This window comes from Felis catus, chromosome B1, assembly GCF_018350175.1.
Source record: "Felis catus isolate Fca126 chromosome B1, F.catus_Fca126_mat1.0, whole genome shotgun sequence".
Lineage (NCBI taxonomy): Eukaryota > Metazoa > Chordata > Mammalia > Carnivora > Felidae > Felis > Felis catus.
In genome coordinates, this window is record NC_058371.1 from 99,108,726 (window position 1) to 99,132,209 (window position 23,484).

General features: G+C 40.1%; 1 protein-coding gene across 2 annotated transcripts in view; it reads right to left on the minus strand.

Moving 5' to 3' along the window:
- The window catches only part of FAT4 (FAT atypical cadherin 4), a 175,603-nt gene extending 153,966 nt beyond the window's left edge, over nucleotides 1-21,637 (minus strand). The window contains exons 1-2 of one of the 2 annotated variants that reach the window (XM_045055890.1): nucleotides 17,841-21,637; nucleotides 15,175-15,737 (exon numbers count right to left, since the gene is read on the minus strand). In XM_045055890.1, coding sequence (XP_044911825.1) covers nucleotides 15,175-15,737; nucleotides 17,841-20,349 — 3,072 coding nt within the window. In that variant the 5' untranslated portion in view covers nucleotides 20,350-21,637. Of the gene's footprint in view, nucleotides 1-15,174 lie in introns of both variants that reach the window. The other variant, XM_011281676.3, reaches the window with a different exon arrangement.
- Between the last annotated feature and the right edge of the window lie 1,847 nt (nucleotides 21,638-23,484).

Sequence of the window (23,484 nt, forward strand, 5' to 3'; positions counted from 1 at the left end):
AAACTTTTTTCATCATAGCAGCCTTTATGTTTTCAGATAATGGTTTAGGTGACCTTTGTCTTCCTACCATGCTGTTGTCTCTTGAAAGTGTGCATCTGGAAAATGCAAATGTCAATCTCTAGTACTGAACAGTATGCCTGGCCTATTGAATACTGGAATGGAAGTTGAGAATGGGAAGGCAATACAAAGGCAAATACATTGTTTAAAATAAAAAAATAAGAACAAGGTCATAACCAAAAAAAACAAACTTATGATTGCCAGAGGGGAGGTGGGGGGGGGGAATGGGTGAAACAGGTGACAGGGACTAAGGGGTGCACTTGTGATGAGCACCCAGTGTTGAATGAAAGTGTTGAATCACTATATTGTAAACCTGAAACTAATATTATACTGTATGTTTACTAATTGGAATTTCAATACAAATTTTAAAAAATCATAACAATGTCCTAATTTAGAAGTCCTTGGTTATCGCCTAAGCGGCAATGTGCAGAAACAAGACTTAGCAAGGTGAACATAGACATTTGGGCAAATGGCCAGGAAAAAGACTAATATCTCTTCATCCTATGTCTATCTTTCATCTTAGAAGAAAACTGGAAATCCTAAGTAGGTTGAATTCTCTACTGGGAAAAACTGCAAGAAAGCTCTCAAATTTGTTCTCATTTGAAGGCAGGAAGAAAAAGATGAGGTATCATTTATGCAGTTCTCAATGTTACATCTTTGAGATATCTTTGATATCTTGCCTGATCAAAGACAAAATTACCATCTATGTAAATGAAAAGGTGACCTAATACTTTGGGGGAATATCCTGTGTACATTTATTCATTTTATCTCTCTAAGCAGCTCTGTGAAATAGGTATCAAAGCATCAGTGTCCTTTTTTGTGAATCTGTGTCAGAAAGTTGTTTTGAGACGCTCCAAATATTGAGAAAATGACTTTAATATTTGAAACTCTTATCAGAACACAGTGTATAAATTGGATAATGCTCATCTGGCTCTGTATTATATTAAAACTTTAAGAAGAATCCTGCAATTTACTTAAATCGCAGGCAAACTTGAGATTTTGAAAACTATGTCACTTCCCTGTCATAGTTAATAATCTTTATTTCCTTAGTTATATATTTCAGCTCAGTAATCACTGTTACTTAAAAATTATTTTTCAACCTGATATATTATAATGAAGAAAATTACCACAGAGGTAATTTTTAATGTGCTTCCTTTAATAATTTTCCTAAAACTAGGAAATAGAACGTATAAGTTTGGTTTTGTTTCCTGTCTGCATGGTATCATTAGAAATGTCATCACAATTCTCCTATAAACAGTAGCTATTTACATACCAGTAGCTGTTTACATTTTTTTTTTTTAATCATTGCCTTCTGGACCACACAAGGAGCAACTGAACGCAGCATCAATAAAAGTAAACCAAAGTCTTAGGAAAGTCTGCACTGCTATGTGTACTGGATATTTTTCTCCCAACCCTTAATAAGTAAAGTGGTTAGAATTCCCTTCCTTTAACAGATGAAGACGCTGTAACTCAGAGAAGTTTAGCGTCTGCTTCAAGGTCACACAGCATGAAAGGGTAAAGCCAAGATTTGATCAAAATTATTCTGACTCCTAAATTTATGTTTATTTTTGTGTTTAACCATGCATGCACAACTGCACTCAATATTAAGAATAACACGGGACTCCCTCAGAAAGTAAAGTACATGTTAAATTCTTTAATCAAATTAGAAGAAAAATAAATTTAGAAAAACTTAAGTTACGAAAATAAAATTTAAATCATAGTTTTACTTCTTCAAATGTTTGCCTTGTGATTAAAACTTACACTGTTTACTAATATAATACATTTACTTAGGCCGTTTCTTTCAAATACTATGTGAGGTAGAAGGTAGAGACAAGCTAAGAAGTAAAATGTACAATGTGATTTATTTAAATTTAGATAATGTGTAACAAACACTTCTCTCCCAGAAGATCTCCTGGAAATACTGTTCAATAGCAATACTGCTCCACTATATAATATTTACCACATCATTTTTTTAAACAAAAATGGATTCTTTGAATGTATTTTCTCTTAGTTGCTGAGCAACAAAATATTCTTCATCTCAGTACAAACACACTGATACCCACAAAAAAAAGTGCTGAGAAGAAATTACAATCATAGACACCTCTATCAGCTCCAGCCATCTGTGTTCAGTTTGACCCAAATTTTTGGCAAGCTTATGCTGTCCCTCCCATGCCAAACCATCTTGTCCTATAAAGAAAATTTTTACTCCTACTTCCTTCATTTTCCAGCAAGTCAGAGGTCAAGTGGTGTTCTAAATCTGCCAGGCTCAGACTTCAAATACTAAGGATTCATTGTATTTAACTTACTTGTAATTAATTACAACCTCAGTGGATAAACAAATAACTTTCCCTATTTTATTATGCAAAGTAATAAAATACTAAGTTGCCATTACAATACGAGCAGTTGTGCCCTACTTAGTCATACACATGAAATAGTATTTTAATCTTCTTAGTGAAGAATGTAAGGTAGCATCTTAAAAACTAGCCTATGAATTAACTCTTTGCAGCAATTAAAGGACATAGGCTCTTGCTAATGAAAAAATGCTACAATATAGCAATACAGTCAATTCAAATAACATTTAGTAACTGAATCTGTTTCTTAGAAATGATCTAAGGCACAGATTGCTAGATATGTGCCAAGTGTTTTAAAGAATTGCCTTGAATTTACCAATTATGCCTTTAAAAATACAAGTCTCCTCATACATTAAGCTAAAACTATACTGAAAACCCCTGTAAGTCAGGATTTCCCTGTGATGTGCTGCAGATATGTTAATGTGAAAACCCCAACAGGAATGCTCTTTGTTTGACTATAAAATATTAACCTACCACATGAAATAAAGCCAAACATAAGCACTTTACCAATAGGGAATCTCTTCTGACCCAGACATAAATAATTTGTCAAGATCACACTTTTACAATTTGCCATAAACCCACAGTGAAAGACATTGCAATAAAGAGATGTTGAAAATCTGTCATTGTACTAGTGAGAGTACCACTGACAAAGAAAATAAGATCTCTTTTTAAGAATCTGTGAGGCAAATTCCCCTTAGGTCCTGAGGTTTAGAAAAATCTATATACATTTTGTTTGTTAGTTTAAATCTATATATTTTTTTGTTAACACTTATGCATGTATGTGTTTGTTTAGTCTTACAACACTATGACTTACATACTTCATCTCATTTCTTTGATTTGGCCTTTAGAAAGCAAACATAAACTCAGTGGGCTACCTAAGCCATACATTTCTGTACACTAATCATATACTCCAGGATTCTTTAGCGATCGCTTATTTTTACTTCCTAGAGATTCATTAAATTATTTTTCTTTTATTGTAATCCATTTCATGTCCTCTGTAGAATGAAGTGAATGCGTATATAAATGTAAACTCTAATTATTTTGACTAAAGCTCAAAGAGTTATATGCTATAGAACACTACCCCAAGCAAGAGGGAAGGCCATTGTCTCTGGATATATGCTTATTTTGAAATTTTCAGTTAAGTAACAGAACAGTTTTCTTTTCAGGGAAATGTTTTAACTATGAATTAGATAACTCTCACTTAAGAAATTGCCAGAAGTTTTGTGTTTGTAAAAATCAAGGTAATTTTGAAGAAAAGATAATTCTATCTTTGTTTGATGAAGACAATTGGACTTTCATTAAGAGAACTGCATCAAGTATTTGACAAAAAATATTTTCAAAATAAGTTCATGAATAAACACACAATTTTGTGTTACTTGATATTTCACTACCATTACTGAAAACTGGAGAGACGAAAATGCCCCATGTAAATCAAAGACAAGGCTTCAAAATGATATGGACAATGTCTCATAAGCATCTAAGCTTCTAAACAAAGTTTCTGGATTAATAAATTGCTCCACTTAAGGGGCTATAACTATTATTGAATTATGTCAAAAACAATAAAATGGCGCATGGATACATAGCATTAATTTAACCACAGATTGGACAATGTGGTTTCATGTCAAGCACATTGACCAAAGGTCAGAAAGACCCAGATGTGGTCTAGATTTGTGACCACAGCAAAATCATAAAATTCTCTGTGCCTTGTCTTTAAAATGAAGAGAACACCTGACTTACCTCCTTACAGACTTGTTAGGGAAGTCAAGGGGAAAGGAGGATAGCGCTCCACAACACTTTAGAAATAGAAAGTATTCTTTAATGTTAATAGTTCTGTGCATATCTGTATTTTGGAAAAAAAGAGGAGGAATTTACAAATTTTACTGAGTACCTCTTTTTTTCCTCTTGCATTAAGCTATGAAATGGGTATTGTCATTCAAATTTTAGACAGGAGGAACATGAGAGTAGCTGTGACAACCTTTGAATTGAGACTTTTCCAAATCAAAAGCATACATTCTGCCCACTATACCTCAGTCACGATGAATTACTAAGCAACATATTCTCTGTTGTATTTTATTAATCAGATTTACTAACATTATTGATGTGAAATGTTGATCAAGGACAGTAAATTTGAAAAAAAAAAGAATGGTAATACCTAAATTTACTAATATTGAAAGTACTAATTAAAAAAAAAAACAGTCTATGTATTCATCCTTCTGCTCAAGAGCTACATAATTTACGGCAAGTTAAGATTTGCTCTCTAAAGCAAAACTAGGTAAATTCCAAGAAAATGAGAAGACCTGCTCATAGTGTAGCTATGTTGCAATATATATTTTAAAATGTTCCACTTCATCAAAATATCTATAAAATAAGAGTTAGTGATCTCACTGTACTTCAGACACTAATGATTTCTGGACTTTGGGTTACAAGGCTTCTTTTTTTTTTTTTTTTGCCAGTCTAGTTTTACAGCCTCTGTCATTGTATCCAGGAAAATCAATCCATGCCAATTAGCTAGCTTCACTAATTTCAGAAGAAGCTCCATAGCTTGGCTTGAGATATGAAAAATGACTCCTTTACTCCAGCATGCATCTCTGACTTGAGCTCCTGGCATTTAAGCAGCCTATTAGCCCTGTGTTCAACAGTAATTCCTTAGTTTATCAAAGATTTACTGAATGTCTGAATAGGGCCAGCCCTATTGTAGGTGCTGGGAATTCAACAGTAATAAACAGATGAAAATTTTTCCCCGTATGGAACATATATTTTGGAGAGAAGACATGTCATAAACAAAATAAAGAAGTAACATATGTGTTATGGTGGGTGATGATAGAGTCTAAGGAGAAACAAAAAGAAGAAAATAGAAAACGGAAAGTTGATGGAAGGAGAAATTTGCAAGGTGACTTTGAGAAAAGATGTGAGATAAATTCAAGGCAAGCAGTCCAAGCAGAGGGCACAGCTAGCACTGAGGCTGGAGCACCGGAGGCTGGGGCCTGGAGCCCTCACTCTGGTTGCTGGGCAAGCTCAGTAAGAACAGCCAGGAGAAAAAAAAGCCAGAAAAGTAAACAAGAGCTGGTCACATAGGGCCTTATGAATTACTGTAAGGATTTGACTTTCATTATGAGTGAAATAGAAAGTCACGGACTTTTGAGCAAATGAGTGAAATAATCTGACCTGCAACTTATTTTTTTTTTATTTTTTAAAGTTTGTTGGTTTGTTTATTTATTTATTTATTTATTTATTTATTTAGAGAGAAAGCATGGACTGCATGAGTGGGAGAGGGGCAGAAAGAGGGAGATAAGAGAGTCTCAAGTGGGAATCTGATCTCATGAACAGTGAGATCATGACCTAAACCAAAATCAGGAGTCAGATGCTCAACTGACTGAGCCACCCAAACACCCCTGATCTACATTTGAAGGATCATTCTAACTGCTACACTCAATTAAAGTGTCAAGGACAGAAGTAGGAAGCTCATTTAATTCATTCATTCATTCACCCATTCATGTATTCATTCATTCATTCATTCTACAAAAACTTATTATGTGCCTACTATGTTCCAAGTAATTTTCTAGTCTCTTGAGGTACATCAGTAAACATAGCAGATAAATATACCTTTCCTTGTGGAACTTCATCCTAGTGGGAAAAAGACATAATCAAAATTATAGATCAGTAACTTATATCACACACACACACTTAAGGATGTAGATAGATATATGGATGGATGGATAGATAGATAGATAGATAGATAGATAGATAGATAGATAATTGAAAGTAATGAGATGGATTGACTTCTCATTGGAATAATATAGATTAGAAAGGGAAACATTTCAAGAACTGATTCCAGGGGCATTCCAACATTTAGCATTTGGGAGATAAGAAGAAGTGGTGAGGGTAAATCCTATAGGGGAAGAATGTGAAAAACTACAGTGGAGAAGGCAGAATGAGGAGGTGGCTACAGTGATGTTAGTAAAGGAAGATTAATTCTCAGTTATAATGTGAGATATAAGCAAATACTGGAAGAGAGGAAATTATCCAGATGAGAGGAAATTATCCAAATAGATATCTAGAGGAAAGAATGTTCTATGTGGAAGGAAGGGCCAGGAGCAAAGGCTCCAAGGCAGATGTGTACCTAGAAAATCCTGGGAATAACAAGACACCAGTGTGGGTAAAGCAGATAAGCAAGGGAAGAGAATAGTAGGAAAGGACTTTGGAAATTAATGAGAAAATGTCTTCAATAATCTAATAAAAGGATGATAGGGTCTTAGACCAAGGTAGTAAATGGTAGAAGTGCTGAGAAATGATCCAGTTTCTGGACATATTTTTCAAAGATCCAAGATTAGTTAAACAGATGGTGTGTAAGGTGGTGAGGAGTCAAAGATGATTCCAAGATTTTTGACCTGAGCAATTAGAAGATTGCAATTGCCATTAATTGAGAAGGAGATGGCTAAGAGTAAAGCAGATTTTTATCGGGGAAGATATCAGGAGGTCAGATTTGGAAATCTTAATTTAAAATAGCTAATAAGAACCCAATCAAACATGATGAATAAGTAGTTGGTTATGTAAAAAATGGGATTCAGGAGAAATACATAAGGTAGAAACAAAATTTTGGAGTCATCAATGTATATATGTTATTTGAAACCATAAGACTGAGATCCTCAAGGAAATAAGTGTACATTGAAATGAGAAGAGTTTCAAGAACTGATTCCAGGGATATTACAGCATTTAGAATTTAAGAACATAGAGAGAAGCCGGTAAAGAAAATTGAGAAGAAATTGGTCAAAGAAATAGGATTAAAAATCCACAGTATGATTATTTAGAAGTATGTATACAATAAGCACTGGGAACTGACTATTGGATGTAGAAATGTGGCTATCATGGTGGCCTTGGTAAGAACAATTTTCATTGGAGTGGCAGCAGGGAAGCCTGATGAGGTGAATTTAGAGATAGTAAGAAGAGAGAAGGCAGGTATAGGCAACTTTTTGAAATTTTGCTGAAAAGGGAAGAAAATAATAAATGAGGCAGTAACTGGAAGAATGGGAAATCAAAATGAAGAACGTACAGATTATAGGTCCATTTGTTCAAGCCTAACTGAAATAAAGATTAATAGGGAGCTAAAGTAATCCTACCACTAGATCATTACTTAAATTTAAATTTACCCTGTATTTCTTCAGCCACTGGTATGAAGAAATATCAAAATATAAAAACAACTTTTTACACAGTAAATATTGTATGCAGATGAGACTACAGAAAGTATCAACCACTCTTACAATACATAGTGTTCGTCAGTGCTGTGGAGTCAGACTGCTGGGCTCAAATCCTGCTTCCAGTGTAAACCAGATCCATAAACTTAACCTCCACTAGCCTCAGAATTGTCATTTGTCAAGTGATGAGACGTTGTCATATGAGTCTCCAACAGTATTGTGAAGGCAAGACAATGCCCAGTGCTTACCACTGTCTGACATAATGTAAGCACTTTACATATGTTAAAATCTATAAATGACAAAACATTTCAGAAAAATATCAAATAATCTGAAACAAATAATCAGTAATAACCGCATTGGTTCCCAACTGCCAGTTGTCAAACAGGGTTTGTAAATGTTCCTCAATTAGTGTTCTTTAATTGTTCCTTAAAGTCTAATTTTTACTCACTGATTGTTTCTTAAATATGGATATCTGTCTGGAAATTGAAAAAGACTGTTTGCCTATAGTCAATTCTTGATTACCACATATTTATTATCGGCCAATTAGATTATATTTCTTCCTTATGACTTTATTGTCCCATTTTGTCTCAGGATCTTAACACAAGGGAAAATCCAACAGTCTTTGCATAATGGTTGCATACATACTCACATATATTATATATGTAATATATAATATATTACATGTGTGTACTTCATAAAGAATATTTGTCTAATAGAATTTTTTCATTTGTCTCCATTTCTTATACTCTCTCCTTCTTATTTAATCTACTAAAACAGGCCACTGGTGTCACAGACTGCTTAAAGCCTGAAAGCATTAGAAGGTATTTACCATAGTTTATATCGAGGACTCTTTAAGGGACTTTTAAACTCATCTTGGCCCAAATCATTTGCCAGTTATTTTTTTCCTATATCTACTCACAAGCTCCTAATTCTAAATACTACCTACTTTCATGGTTATTATAAAAAGTTGAACTTTAGATTTATTAATTCTTGGAATAGAGGACCCACCTTGGGGCCTGTGGAATCCTTTATAGTCACTAATTCAACAGTCCCTCACAGCTAATGAGGCTCCTAGGTAGTTTTTCATTGTAATGATGACAAAGTGCAAGCTGTAGACAATACAATGAAAAATTGATTCCACAAAATGCTAAGTACATAAATACTTTTCCAAAATATTCTTAGACAAGTCATCTCAAAATCTATTGGAACAAAAAGGAATTAAAATGATTAGGGTTTTAATAAAGGCACAAAAAAAGACATTATAAATTAATCAGAAGATAAATTATGTCTATGGAAATCTATTACCAAAACAGAGAGACCAAATCAAGCTTCCTGAAGCCATGTATAAATATGGAGCATGAGCTTAATTGGCCATCAGTACTCCTGTTTGTAATACACATTTGCCCATGTCTTGAAAATTTAATCACAATATCTTGTTTAAAAACATATCAATAAGAAAAAAATAAAATCAGAAAAAAATCACAGGTTGTTTTTTTAAAAGAACACTCTGGAGATCAACAGCAGAAAAGCAATAAAATGTTTTCTTCCTTTTAATATAAGCCTCACAGTCCATCCATTCCAACGTCATCATATTCTGTGGAGTGTAAGATTTGTCATCTGTTAATCCAGAAACGGATTCTCCACCTTAGTAAATCACAGCAACTACTTCCAAACTGTACAGTACTGTGGATTAGGAGAGGCACTACCAATACCTGTGCCCTTCATTTGTCTCCAGGTCCCCTCTCCTGTTCTGACCCTTCCTGCCTGCTCCAGAGGCACCTCCACATGTCCTGATTTGGGCTTGCTACCACCACTAACTGACCCATAATGATGTACAGAGTCTGCTGATGGCCATGACTAAAGCAGGCGAAAACCAGGTTTCCCTTAGTTCAGACAATATATACTACTACTTTTCAAAAACTGTTTAACAATAAATAAGGGCATGAAAACAAGATTACTAAAAACATTATATATATATATCTATACATTATATATATGTATATATATATACTCAAATATACAGTATATATACAGTATATACACTGTGTATGCAGTATATACAGTATATACAGTATATATACAGTGTATATATATATATATATATATACTCAAATCTACAGAGTAAAGCGCCCTTCTTTTAACTAAACCCACAGATTGCCCTGGCTTTACAGAATAGTAGGTGTGCATACAAATAATGGACTTAGCAAGTCCGGATGTGATTTTCCTTTCTATCTATCTGAATTAAAGCAAATTATTTAACTTTTCTGAGACTGTTTCCACAGCTGTGAAGTGGGAATGATATTACCAGTGTTACGAGGCTCAAATAATACATTCTCAAAGCACTTAGCACAATGACTGAACATAGCAATACTCAATGCATGTTATTATAATTGTTACTATTGTTATTACTTTAATATTATTATTTACCCAGTTCTGTTGCTTACATTTTCCCTGTAAGGGATGATACACAAGATATATAGATATTTAATCTAAGGGTCACTAACTCTGTTTCTAAAGCCTCTAGAAGACAACCATTTCTTTTTTTTATTTTTTAAGCTTATTTATTTACTTTGAGAGACAGTGAGAGAGAGAGACATCGTGAACCGGGGCAGTGCTGTCTCTACAGAAGGAGAGAGAGAGAATCCCAAGCAGGGTTCTCACTATCAGCAGGAGCCTGACGTGGGGCTGGATCTCACAAACTGGAAGATCATGACCTGAGCCAAAATCAAGTCAGACACTTACCCAACGGAGCCACCCCTGTGACCTGAAGACAATCATTTCTAAACTTGGGTCTTCAGCCCTAATCTTACATATGTCCCATCATTCCTCTTAGAAATCTCAATGGTGTTCATTGTGAAAGTAAATTAATTTATCCAATAATAAATAAATTAAATAAAAAATAAATTAACTATCCAATTGCTGAAACTCATTTCTAATTGGTAATGTCATAATCTGTTCACCTAATATCCTAAACACGCTCTTGATAGACTATTTCTGGTGGCCTTTGTTAAACGGAAATGTAAAAATCTCATTACCTAGGCCAATGGTTCTCCCTTGGTGCAAATGGGGCTTAAGGCATACCAGAAACCCATTAGAGAGGCCTGGGAAGTCAAAACTGTCTTTGTAATAATGCCAAACAGTGCTCGCCTTTTTCTCTGTATTGACATGTATACTAGAGATGCAAAAGCAACGATGGGCAAAACCACTGGTGCCTTGGCGCAAATTAAAGCAGTAGCTCTAGAGTATTCCAGCAGCGATTGTATTCTTCACTGCGAGGCACTGACAGAAAAAATGCAGTGCCAGTTTCACCTAGAAACCAAAGAAAAATTTTTGAAGAAGTATCAAAATTATTAAATGTATTAAATCTAGGCCCTCAAAACTCCATGTTTTCAACATTTTGTATGACAAATAGTAGAATGTGCACAAAGAACCATGAATCTGTACCTCAGTACTGGAGTTGTCTCAAAGAAAAGCAGGTGTATGATGCACTGCAAGCTAAGCGAGCTGCTTTATTTATGGAATACAGTTTTTACTTGAGAAAAAAATGACAGGGAAACTATACATTTTTAGACCTGGATATGTGTGGCAGACATTTGTTCATTAGCGGATGAACGAAGGGAACCCAACACCTCATGGAAAACAAGAATATAAGTTGCTGATAAAGAAAATTTGAGCTTTCAAGTAAAAATTCAAATTCTGAAAAACTTCTAAGCATTGTCAGGATGTTGAGAGTCCATATACAAAGATCTTCTTGATAAGATTCTTACCGGTTATACCAATATTTTCCAAATGATCAATTCCTGGTATTTCTAAGTCATACATAGGTAAAAAAGATCCATTCAAAATGCAAGGTCAGACAGGTATTTTTATGTAACAAAGTATGAAAAGTTCACTAAGAGGGTTTCAAATTCCATGCTGTAAGTAAGTTTTAGGAAGCTGCCACTTGTGGACTTCTGGTGTAGTATCAAAAGAAAATTGACAATCATCTGAAAATAACGTATGTCTCCCTTATCCAACTTCATAGACCTGAATGAGATGGGTTCTTTTCATATACTTTAATCAGAACAATGTAATACAATAGAATGAATGAGAAGATTTGAGAATCCAGCTGTGTTCTCTTAAGCCAGATATTAAAGGGATTTCTGAAAACGTAAAACAAAAAAATAATGTCTCTTTTTCCATTATCTTTTAAGTTTGGGGAAACATTTTCAATAAAATAAGACTATGTGTTTAACATGATTTTTAAACAAACTAATAAATATTAAAAAATTTTCTCAGCCTTAATGTTCAAAATGACAAAGATCAATAGATAAGACACATCTAAACAAAAGCCCTATGAAGTCCTTGACAATTACTAAGAGCATAAAGGGGTCTTGAGACTAACAAATTTGATAACTTTGAGCTGGACACATACACAGTATCTCCTTCCATTTAAACCCTTATTCCATGTGACACCACCCACCTAAGTTTCCCTTTCCTCTTTGAGTGTTCTGACAATTCTCAATACGCTAGTAGAACAGAAATGATTGGCACGTCCTTATGTTCTCAGTTCAATTCATTGTCAAGATCGAGTTTACTAACTTCCTCCATTTCCCCAGCTTCTCTCTGTCAAGTTATTCTTGAGGCAAAAGAAAACATATTCTGGTCTTAATTCTTCTATAATCTCATTTAACAACCATGTACTGAGCACCTATTACACCTCAGGTATATACTACACTCTGAGATAATAAAGATCAATGAAACAAAACCTCTGACATGGTTGAGGTCCAATCAAGTCCTTAAGTTCTGTGTTTCCACACAATATGTATTTAAAAAGAAATGTTCATTGAAGTACTACATCCCTATTTTTTGTTGAACCTAGAAAAACAATACAACCTTTATATCAGTTGTTCTAACATAATCAAGATTTTCTAAGAGTACTAAGATCCAAAAGTATAATAAATCTTGTATCTGCGACTCAGAAGCTAGTCTTTAAAGACTCCTATTTATATCAAAGTTTTAGATGTGCAAAGTAGAGTAAGTGAAGGTTTACAACTGGACAGAAATCTGGAATGAACAAGATCAGAGCCAGAGTCCCCTGCCTCTCTCCACAAGTGTCAGAGATTAAAAAAAAGAATGCAGATTAAATCATTTCTCTTTCACCCACTGACCCTCTGCTTGCCAATGGAATGTGATCAGCCATGACTCTAGCCAGAAACCTGAGTAAGCAACCCAGGCTCCTATCAGTGCACATGAATCTTTTTTTTTTTTAATGTATTAGAGCAAAGTTTGCACTTGAGAACAACTGAAAAATCATCTCTGACAACCAGAGGTAACTTATAACTTATTTCTGCACAATCATGGTAAATTAATTGAGCAGAAGGGAAAAAGAACTTTATTATATATACTTGAATGATACAACCAACAATAATATGAAACTCTAGCTTCCAACTACTGCTTTCAATATTCTTTGGAGAAACACATTTGCTTTTAATTATAGGAGTGGTTGGAGCTTTGGAAACTCAAACTTGGTTTACAATTTCAGCACTTTAGTTCACAGAAAATACCCTGAAAGTTTTTTTTTCTTCTAAAAAATCACCATAATAAGTTACCTCAGATTTTTAAATAAATAGGGTGCAGTTAATATGAACAACTTTTTATATTGGTGTTATTTGATATTAAAAAAGTAACAGACATACTATTCCCTATTACTAGCAAAATGACTTATAATTATTATTTTTTAATTCTCATACCTATTGTAGAGACAGTAGTATTTAATAAACTTAAGCTAAGTCATTCTTTGCATATTTAATGAATAAATAACAAGACAAAATAAATCTAATGATACCAGTGAGCATTTAGTCTCATTCTCCATGTTGTTCTAATAAACTGTAATGCATTGAACCAAACAACAACAGCCAGTAACATAATTTGTTTTACAGTTTAATAAATTCATCTAAAGTCTAAAATGACTTAATTGCCCATCTTGAATAAATACTTCAGTTTTCAAACTACTTAAATCTCCTTACCTAGTAAATAATCCCTGAGAAGGAAGGTGGAAATAGAGGGTCAGTTAATGTGAGGGATGACCTGAAATTAATATAAAATTACATGTAAATCATGGGCTAAGTTACATCAAATAGTTCACCATATAAGCCATGTGTTAAGATCTTTAAAAAGCTAATTAGGTAAAAGAGGACATTTGGGTTACAAGTCCCTTCAGGGCTATGTATGTAAGATAAAACTGAATTGCACTTAGAATTATATCTCTAAGAATTATATCTCTATTAAGAATTATATCTCTAATTATATCTCTAACATCCTCTAGGACATGAAGATGCTGCTCTATGTGCAGAATAGATACAGCTAGCTATTACAAAAAAAAATCACAAGGGATTAAAAAGATAGTAATAATAAAAGAACATTTTAAATGAAGAAAACCCCTCACCTCTTCCCCGCCCCCCAAGAAAGAAAGCAAGAAAACAAATACGTAAGCCTCAATTTTACTAGTATATTGTGTCTGGGTTACTGCCAAGTATCACAAACCACACTTGATATTTTGTGTTTTTGGCTGAGTGACACTAGAATGTCTTTGAGGGGAGTGGAGGAAAAGAAGAAACTTAGAAAACAGCGAACAAGAGCTTTCCAGAGGATAGCTGTGTGATTTCTAGTTGATTATCAAAACAACTTTGGAAGTAATTTAATTAAAATACAAATCAGTAATACATAGAGGTAGTAGCCTAAAATACACCCCAGGGAAGACCAGGCTTCGAATTCTCTTGGCATATGCCAGAAACCCTAACTTCTTACCCATCAGCAGACAGAACAACATGTGCCTATAGCATAGTGCTTGATACATATTTGTATCAAGAAGCACCTTCTAATCTCTGATAATTCACAGCACATTACACGCTTTCATTCAAGAGGGAAGAGAAAGGATTACCCTAAGTCAGAAGATAGTGCCTCCAGTGTAAAAGCAGATGAAGTCAGGAATCTCCCCAAACTTGGCTCAGCACATTGAAATTAGTCACTGTCTATAAAGAAGCTGCCAAGACTGCTGAGGATGTGAAAGTTAATACTGTCCTGATGTAAACTGCCAGTCTGTACTGTGTTTGTGTTACACCCCTCCCAAAAAACTATGCTTATAATGCTGATTTCTACCAAACTTCTTCAGTTTGGAATAGAAATTTAAGCCTGAAATTGCCCATTCTCTACTAGACTTCCTTACTGAAAGGTGTCTAATTAGTGCACTGATTTAATTTAGATACATGTTTTCTGTTTTTTTGTTTGTTTGTTTGTTTGTTTCTTTGTTTTGCACTTATGAAATGGCTAGATTTCTCCTTGGCCTTATACATATGATTGCAATGAGGTGAAGTATAAGATAAAAACTGTTCACTGTTTGGTTTTGACCAAGATTAAAGCTAAATTTTATGTGATTCTTGTTAGTTTTTGTAACAGAACACTTTATATGCTCCTGCCAGTATTATTAACAGTAAACATTGAAGGTAAATAATTGTAGAAAGCAAACAGAAAGAGAACAATCTTTCTAAAAAGCACATCAATAAATAGTTCATAAATGACTACAAAATCATTACCTCTGCTCTCTGTGTTCTGGGAAAAGCAGTTGACTTTTCTATGGCATAAACATCCACCAGGTAAAGACATGCTCCTTGCTCCCGGTCCAGAATGGCTGCAGTCTGAATTATGCCAGTTTGTCGTCCAATAGTAAAGAGACGTCCAACAGTTTTTTCTTCACAACGAACTGAAACAATATAATACTCCACTGGGGCTTCAGATCCTCTAGGGCTAGCTGCTTCTATTGATATTACATTGGTACCAATGGGCTCACCTTCCTTCAAAATAGTTATATATTTGGGTTGAGTAAAAACAGGTCCATCAAGGCCTTGAAGAATGATGGTCAATTCAGTGGTTGATTTCCTCCTTTCAGGGCCAAGGTCTGTTGCTGAAACTATGAGGTTATAGATCAGCTGTGAAGGCACCAGTGCTGAAGCCACTCTCAAGTCTCCACTGTAACGATCCACAATGAAGGTGTCTGTGTCCCCATTGATGATCTCATACTCCACTTCTCCATTAGCCCCTTCATCTGGGTCCGCAGCCATTATTGTTGTCAGGACAGAACCAATCACAGCTGAAGGGTCTGCAGCAAGGGCATTTTGTGATATAAACATTGGAACGTTGTCATTGAGGTCTGTGACCAAAATGGTCACGTTTTTCAAAGCATACCGTCTAGTTTCTATAGGCACAGCTTGATCATTGGCTTTTACAGTTAACTCAAAGAGATTAGCAAATTCCCGATCTATTTCAGCATTAGTATATATAGTGCCTTTGACTTCATCTATGCCAAAGTGGTTGCCCCTGGGCATCTGTTGAATGATCGTATAGGATAGTTGCCCATTAATGTCTGCATCAGGGTCATGTGCAGTCACTGAAATGACAGACGTTCCAATGGGAATGTTCTCAACAATAGACTTGAAAATATCCCCAGGAGGAAAGCTAGGAGGATTGTCATTAAAGTCCCTCACATGTATAACCACTGACATTGTAGATGAACGAGGAGGCCTTCCTTGGTCTTTTGCTGTTATATTTAATTTGTACAAAGACTGTGTTTCAAAGTCCAATTTTTTGGCAAGAAAAATACTGCCAGTGTTTGGGCTTATGCTAAAAGTTCCGTGGTTGTTAGTTCCAGTAATACTATAATGTAAATCAGCATTGTCACCTGAATCTGAGTCAGTTGCAGTAACAGAAGACACGAGTTCACCAATTCTCATGTTTTCCAAAACATCAACAAACAGCGTTGATTTAGGGAAAGAAGGGGTATTGTCATTTTCATCTAAAATATCAATATTTAAGGTACAGGTTGAATTGAGGGAGATTGCACCTGAATCCACTGCTTGAATTACAAGGGAATAGGCAGGTGTTGCTTCATAGTCTAATTTGCCAATTAGCGTCACCTGACCAGAGGTACTGTCTATAGCAAATTGTCTTTCTTCATTTCCTTTCATTACAGAGTAATGAATAAGTCCATTATTACCTTCATCAACGTCTGAGGCAGATACTCTTAAAACTTGTGTCAGGTTGGCTGCTGACTCTGATATTGTAGCTTGGTAAAAGTCTTTTAAAAACTTGGGAGCATTATCATTTATATCCTTCATGTAAACATGTACTGTAGCCTGATCCTTGAGAGGCTGAGGGAGCCCCTGATCTGTTGCAATGACTGTAAAACTGAACACTGCAGTCCCTCTCTGCCTCATGAGAGACTCCCTGTCAAACTGACGAGTATTAGTAATTTCCCCACTAATAGCATGCAACTCAAAATCTGGCTGCACCATTTCAAAAGAATACCTTACTTCTCCATTTGGCCCAAAGTCTTTATCTATAGCATTTACTTTGCCCACAAATGACCCGGCTCTCTGTTCCTCTTCAAAGTAAAATGTGTAATTCGTACTGTTAAAAAGAGGTCTGTTATCATTTACATCTTCTAAAATTACAGTAACATTCACAGTAGCACTAAGGGGTTCCACTGCTCTGTCAGAAGCAACAACCAGTAAAACATATCTGTCTTGAAGTTCACGGTCCAGTTCACTCTTTATATACAATTGACCATCTGGGAATATGCCAAAAGCATCCCCTGTATTTCCTTCAGCAATGCTGTAGGCAATTTCACCATTCGCTCCTGAATCCTTATCAAAAGCTTGCACTTTAAAGAATCGAGAATTCACAGGTTCTGACTCAGAAAGGGTGACCTCATAAGAGAGTTGGTCAAACACGGGTGGGTTGTCATTTACATCATGAACATAAACCGTTAAGATGAAACTAGAGGAGAGCTGTGGGACACCCATATCAGATGCCACGATCTCTATTTGGTAGGAACCAGCATGAACATCCAGGGGACCTAGCAGACTAATATTACCATTCTTTTCATTGATAGTAAACAGGTTCTTGGGGTTCTGCTTCAGGCTATAGAGTACCATGCCATTGACACCTTCATCAGGGTCCACGGCTTTGGCTTGGAAAATGCTGTGACCTGCCTGCCAATTCTCCACCACGTTTACACTCTCTACTGCCTGGAGGAAATGGGGAGAGTTGTCATTCAAATCCTTAACTGTTATATTAACCATAGTGTCTCCAGTCACTGTGCCCCCACTGGCCACTACTTTCAGCTGATAAAAGGATTGCTCTTCTCTGTCAATCACACTTGCTGTGGTAAGCTGCCCAGTGACCTGGTTGATAGCAAACATACCTTTCTGATCCCCAGTAGTAATGAGATAACTGATGTTGGCATTGAGATCCATGGTAGATGCAGACACACTACCCACATGATATCCCAGAGCCACATTCTCAAAGACCACGAAGCTGTAGGCAGCCTGGCTGAATACAGGCGGGTTGTCTTGAGTGTCCAGTACAGTGATGGTTACTATTGCCTGGTTGGGAGACTGCAAATTGCCACCATCAGTAGCCACTATTTGCAACTGGTAAGCTGTTTTTTCTTCTCTGTCTAGGGCCATTCTTGTAGAAATAACCCCACTCTGAGCATTGACTTGAAACCGAGACCTGTCCCCGGCTGATATACTATATTTGACAGTTCCATTGAGACCCAAGTCTGGGTCAGTGGCAGACACTGTAGTGATGTAACTTCCTCCAGGCTCATTCTCCTGGATATGAGCAAAGTACTGGACTGGGTAAAACACAGGGCTGTTGTCATTCATATCCAGGAGACTCACGTTTATTCGAGCCATTGAGGACTGGGGAGGGGAGCCCAGATCCGTGGCCAGGACCAATAGGGAGTAGAAAGCTTGCTCCTCTCTGTCCAAGGAGGTGACAGTGCTCAACCTCCCAGACACAGGATCCAGGCGGAAGGATCTCTGGTCAGTCTCGGCCTCTTGCAGGGAGAAGCGCACTGTCCCGTTGTCACCCAGGTCCCTGTCAGTTGCCCTGAGCACCAGTAGCTCTGTCCCTGTTGGGGCATTCTCAACCACAGACACATCATACCCTTCTGGCTGGCTAAATACTGGCTTTTCATCATTCACATCCAGGAGAGTCACTACAAGTTGGGCATAGGAAAACTTGGGGTGAACCCCCTGGTCCCGAGCACTGATATTCAGTACAATCTGGGAAGCGAGTTCACGGTCCAAGCCCCCAGCAACCCCAGTGGTCACCAGGCCACTATGTTCACTGATATGGAACCAACCTAGTCCATTGCCAGAGACGATGCTGTAACGAAGATTAGCATTGAGACCAGAGTCGCCATCAGTGGCAGATACTCCACTCACATAGCTTCCCGGGGGCGCCTCCTCGCTCAGGTTCACTCTGTACACCTGCTGCGCAAAGACAGGAGGGTGGTCATTGATGTCATTTACGAAAATCACCAGGCTTGCCACAGAAGAACGCGCCTGGACCGCTGCGCCAGGGGGCGCCCCGTAGTTATCTGAGACCGAAACTGTCAGGTTGTAAGAAGGAATGCGCTCTCGGTCTAGGGCGCTGGCCACTTTGATGAGGCTCAGGTTCGGCACTTTGCTGCTCTGCACCTCAAAGTGGCGCTGCTCATTGCCCCCTAGAATCTGCACGGAAATGTTCCCGTTGGCCGCGGGCGAGTCTGCGTCCGTCACGGTGAGCAGAGCCACCACAGTGCCCACTTGAGCGTTCTCATCTACCGAGGCGTAGCGCGAGGTGGCGGGGAAGTAGCGGAATTTCACCACCGGGTCATTGTCGTTGACATCCAGCAGCTGAATGAGCGCCTCGGCACGCCCAGTGAGGGAAGGCACGCCTCTGTCCATAGCTTGCACGGTAAGCGAGTACTGGCGCCTGGCCTCGAAGTCCAGGGGCTCCCGCACCGTGATAAGCCCCGTTTCGGGGTCCATTTGGAAGGGAGTTCCCTCGTCCTGCAGCCGATAGCGGATGTCCGCATTGGTGCCCTCGTCCGCGTCCGCCGCCGCCACCTGGAGGACGCTGGAGCCCACGGCCGCGTCCTCAGGCACCCCCGCCTGGTAGTGGGAACTGCCAAAAACTGGGGGGTTGTCATTTATGTCTTGCACAGTCACGTTTACCTGGAGGTAGCCCCGTCGCTTCGGCTCGCCCTTGTCCTCCACTTCCACCAATAGCTGGTACTGCGGTGTGACCTCGCGGTCCAGCCCGCCCTTGGACACGAGATGCAGAAACGCACCCTCGCCGCTCGGGTTCAGGGTGATGTCCAGGCGGAAGCGCCCCGCCTCGTTGCCCTGGATGATGCGGTAAGAGCGATGGTCCACACCGTTGGAGCCGATGTCCGAGTCGGTGGCCGTATCCAAGATGACTTGGCGCCCGCTGCTACTGTCCTCCTTGAAAGTGACCACGATGGAGGGGTCGGGGAAGACGGGGGCGTTGTCGTTGAGGTCCCGCACCAGCACTCGCACTTCGGTGGGGTAGGTGGGAGAGCTGGAAAGGACCACCAGGTTGATCACGTCGCTGGGCAAGCTCTCGCGGTCGATGGTGGCGGTGGTGTAGAGGGCCCCGGTGCTACTGTTTATGGCAAACAGGGCGTGGCTTTCGCTGAGCCGGTAGGTGAAGCCAGGGCGCGTCTGGATGGTGCCCACCAGCGTGCCGGGAGGCTGCTCCTCCAGCACTTGGAACACCTGGCGCTGCTCGGCCCCGCTGACCCGGGCCGGCCCGGGGAGCTGTGAGAGCAGCCAAAAGACCCGGAGGAGCTGAAATACCGACAGAGTGGGCAGCTGGAGCCACGGGCGTCCAGGAGCCCCGTCTGCTGCCAAGTCCATGGTCCTGGCTCCCTGGAACGGTGTGATGAAGAGAAGGAAGAAACGAAGCGAAAAGAATAAGAGCAGGGATTAGGTAGCCCCAGCAAATACTGAGGCCGATAGCTCTGCGAGCTCTATTTCAAAGACCCTCCAGCCCAGCAAAAGCAAATCGCGTCAGAGAAAGGCTCCAGGTAGCCATCTGGACTTGTAGGACGAGAGAGATGCCCTGACGAAAAAGCGTCCAGGCATTCCGCGGGACACTCCAGTGCGCTGATGAATTCCCAGAAAAGTTTCTCAACCCCCCTACATTCTTCCCCGCCTTTCACTTTGTGTTACAATCCAGACAGTCTGAGCGTTTTCGCCCGGGTATGGACGTGGATCGGGAGAGGTTGCTTGTATTCAAGGTATACGAGGAATCATTGCAAACAATTGTCTTCAGAAACTTTAGAACTTACCCGGGCGACGAAACCGAAGAGGCAAGGAAGAACAAACGTCGGTAGCGGTAGCGACGTGTGGAAAGAACAATTGCGCACGGGGAGGGGGCGGTGGGGCACCAGGAGATTATCGAATTCCTTTCCCCAAAGCTGGAGACGAGGGGTTTCCTCGAGTCCCCACTCCTCAACAGCAGGGCTGCAAGGCCCCTCCAACAGGGCTGCACAAGTGGCCGCTGCGAGCCGGCGCCGGCGTCGGCGCTCCTGCAGCCGGAGATTGCGTTCGGAGCGCTGGCGTTGGAGCTAGGGCTCCGGTACCCGGGAGCGCTCAGCTCCGTCCCTTCGCCTCCAGCCGCCGCCGCCGCCGCCCCTGCTGCGGCTTCGAGTCGGTGGTCGCGCGCAGGCAACATCCACTGCTCCCCACCATTTTTTTTTTTTTTTTACCTCTGCCGAGGTGCCTGCCGACTCATTATTTGTACATCCAAATCGAGTGCAGGTTCGTCCCCCTTTCTTCTGGGCCTCGCAGGGGTCGGGCAGGAGCAGCGCGCGGCCCCCGGGTCCCCTCCCCTCACCATGCCAGGGGGATCGGTTCTCCGGCGGCCCGGGTCAGACGCCCACTCTAGCGCGCCTCGACCCTGCCCGCGTTATCTTTGCTTTTATTGTCCCGTGTCAGTTTCACTTTGTAATCCACGAGCCTTTTTGTTTGGGGCGGGGGGGAGGGGGGTGGCTGGTCCCTCTTTCTCCTTCACCGCTGGCGGTGGAGGCGGGGAAGTCGGCGCTGGGCTGTGGCGGCGCCCGTGGCAGCTCCGGACGGCGCCTGTCAGCGCTCTCCTTCTCGCCCGCCCGGGATGAAGGTGGAACCGCTGTGGAGCTGGAGCTCAGCGAGCCGCTCGCCACCTCCGGCTGGTCCCTCACGCTCTCCCCGCCTCTTCCCCGCTGCGCGCACACAACCGCGCGCGCACACACACACACACACACACACACACACACGCACGCAGCGACCGTCGCTGAAACACAAACAGAGGGGGAGGGCAGACCGCGAGCTGGAGCAGCACTCCGAAACTTTGCTCGCCGCTCATTGATCCCCGCACTTTAGTTCGCCCTGACTCCCCCTAGCTCCGGGTCCTGTCACCTACTGCCCCTCCCTCACCCCAGCCCCATTGGGCCGGAGCTCAGGCAGCCCCGCCTGGCACTCCTACCGCGAGCGCTCGCCGGCTCTTTGGGCCTCCGACTGGCTTCTCAGGATGCTAATCACTCCAGCCTCCCGGAGGACTGTAGGCGGTCGGGGGTGGGAGCCCGGCGAGTCGGAGGCGCTGAGAAGGGGGATGATTTTTTTTTTCCTTTTTTTTTCTTCCTTTCTTTTTGGTCAAATCTTGGCCGGCGTCAGAGCAATAACAGCAAAAAGCTGCCGCAGGATAGATGGGGGTGGGGTCAGGTTTGCAGATAAATAACTTTAGTGGAGGGGTCTGAGGGAAGACCGTTAGGTTGTTATGCTAGTAATAACTCAGGGGTAAGGGGGTCGAGAGAAATAAAAGAAAGGCGGGGGGTGAGGGTCTGTTAGAGCGGGGAGGAAGGATTAAGCAAAGCCTGTCTGGGAATGCACAGTGCAGATTTGCTTTAACCATTTCCTGCCTCCTCTCTTTCGATGGGAGGGGAGAGAGCTGCTGTGCAACGTGACCCTACAGAAGCCAAACCAAGTCGTCCCCGTTTTTCCTCTGTCTACAGAACGAACTCCCTGAAGTCCAGGGCTAGCCAGACCCTAACCCTGCACCCAGTGGCCTCCTCCCCTCCCTTCCAGGTGACGAGGGGCATCAAGGCCTTAGTACCAATGGCACTTTGGACTTCCTATAGGAAAAGCCAAGGGAACTCAGTGTTTGTTTTGTTTCCCTTCCCAAATGGATCCCAGGTGCCAGTAGCTAAACCTTGCAGTTTCAACAATAACAATGATAGCCCTTTGGAAAGATGGAGATCTTTTCCTGTTGCAAAGTTTGGAATTTTGATCTCTGTTGGAGTATTTCCCCCTTGACATTTTGTAACCAAAGGAATCCTGATGAAGTTTTGTTTCCTTTCGTGTTTTTTTTTCTTTTTGTCTGGGGAAAGGATAGATATGAGAAAAATAGAAATAAATAGAATGAAATCAAACTTTAAGAATGCCCATGTGCCACGTACTGCATTCCAATTAATTCCTGTGCTATCTACTGTGGCTAATTTTTGTAGTGGCATGAATTGCTTCATTAAAAAAGAAAAGTGACTGTTCATCAGGTGAGTATTCTTTCCCCTTTAAGGGAAACCATATAAAAAATACGAATTTAAGCCAAGGAATGCAAATATAGGGCATATGTCATACATTTCTGCCACAGTGACCCCACCAAATTTAAAACTTTTCTGAGCCCTGACATGATTCAGCTATGAGTAAATACTGCCCTCTGCTGTTCTCTGTCAGCCTGACATCCTTAGTCTCCTGGTTTCTTGCTGAAAATTAAATGCAGAGGCTAGAGAGATCTGGTTACAAGGCTAATTCCTCCTTCTTGCCTAGGGATAGTGGCAAAGAAAAAAAGACCTTTAGGAATCTCCTAATGCCTTTCCTTATTTAAGGGGAAAAATAAGGTTAAGAGCAATAGAGCAGACAGAAAATTCAGGTCTTCCGATGTAGACAGAAGAAAACTGTAAGACTAATGGAAATCTGAATACTAACAATGCTTTGAGCAATTCTTTTGTTTAGGTT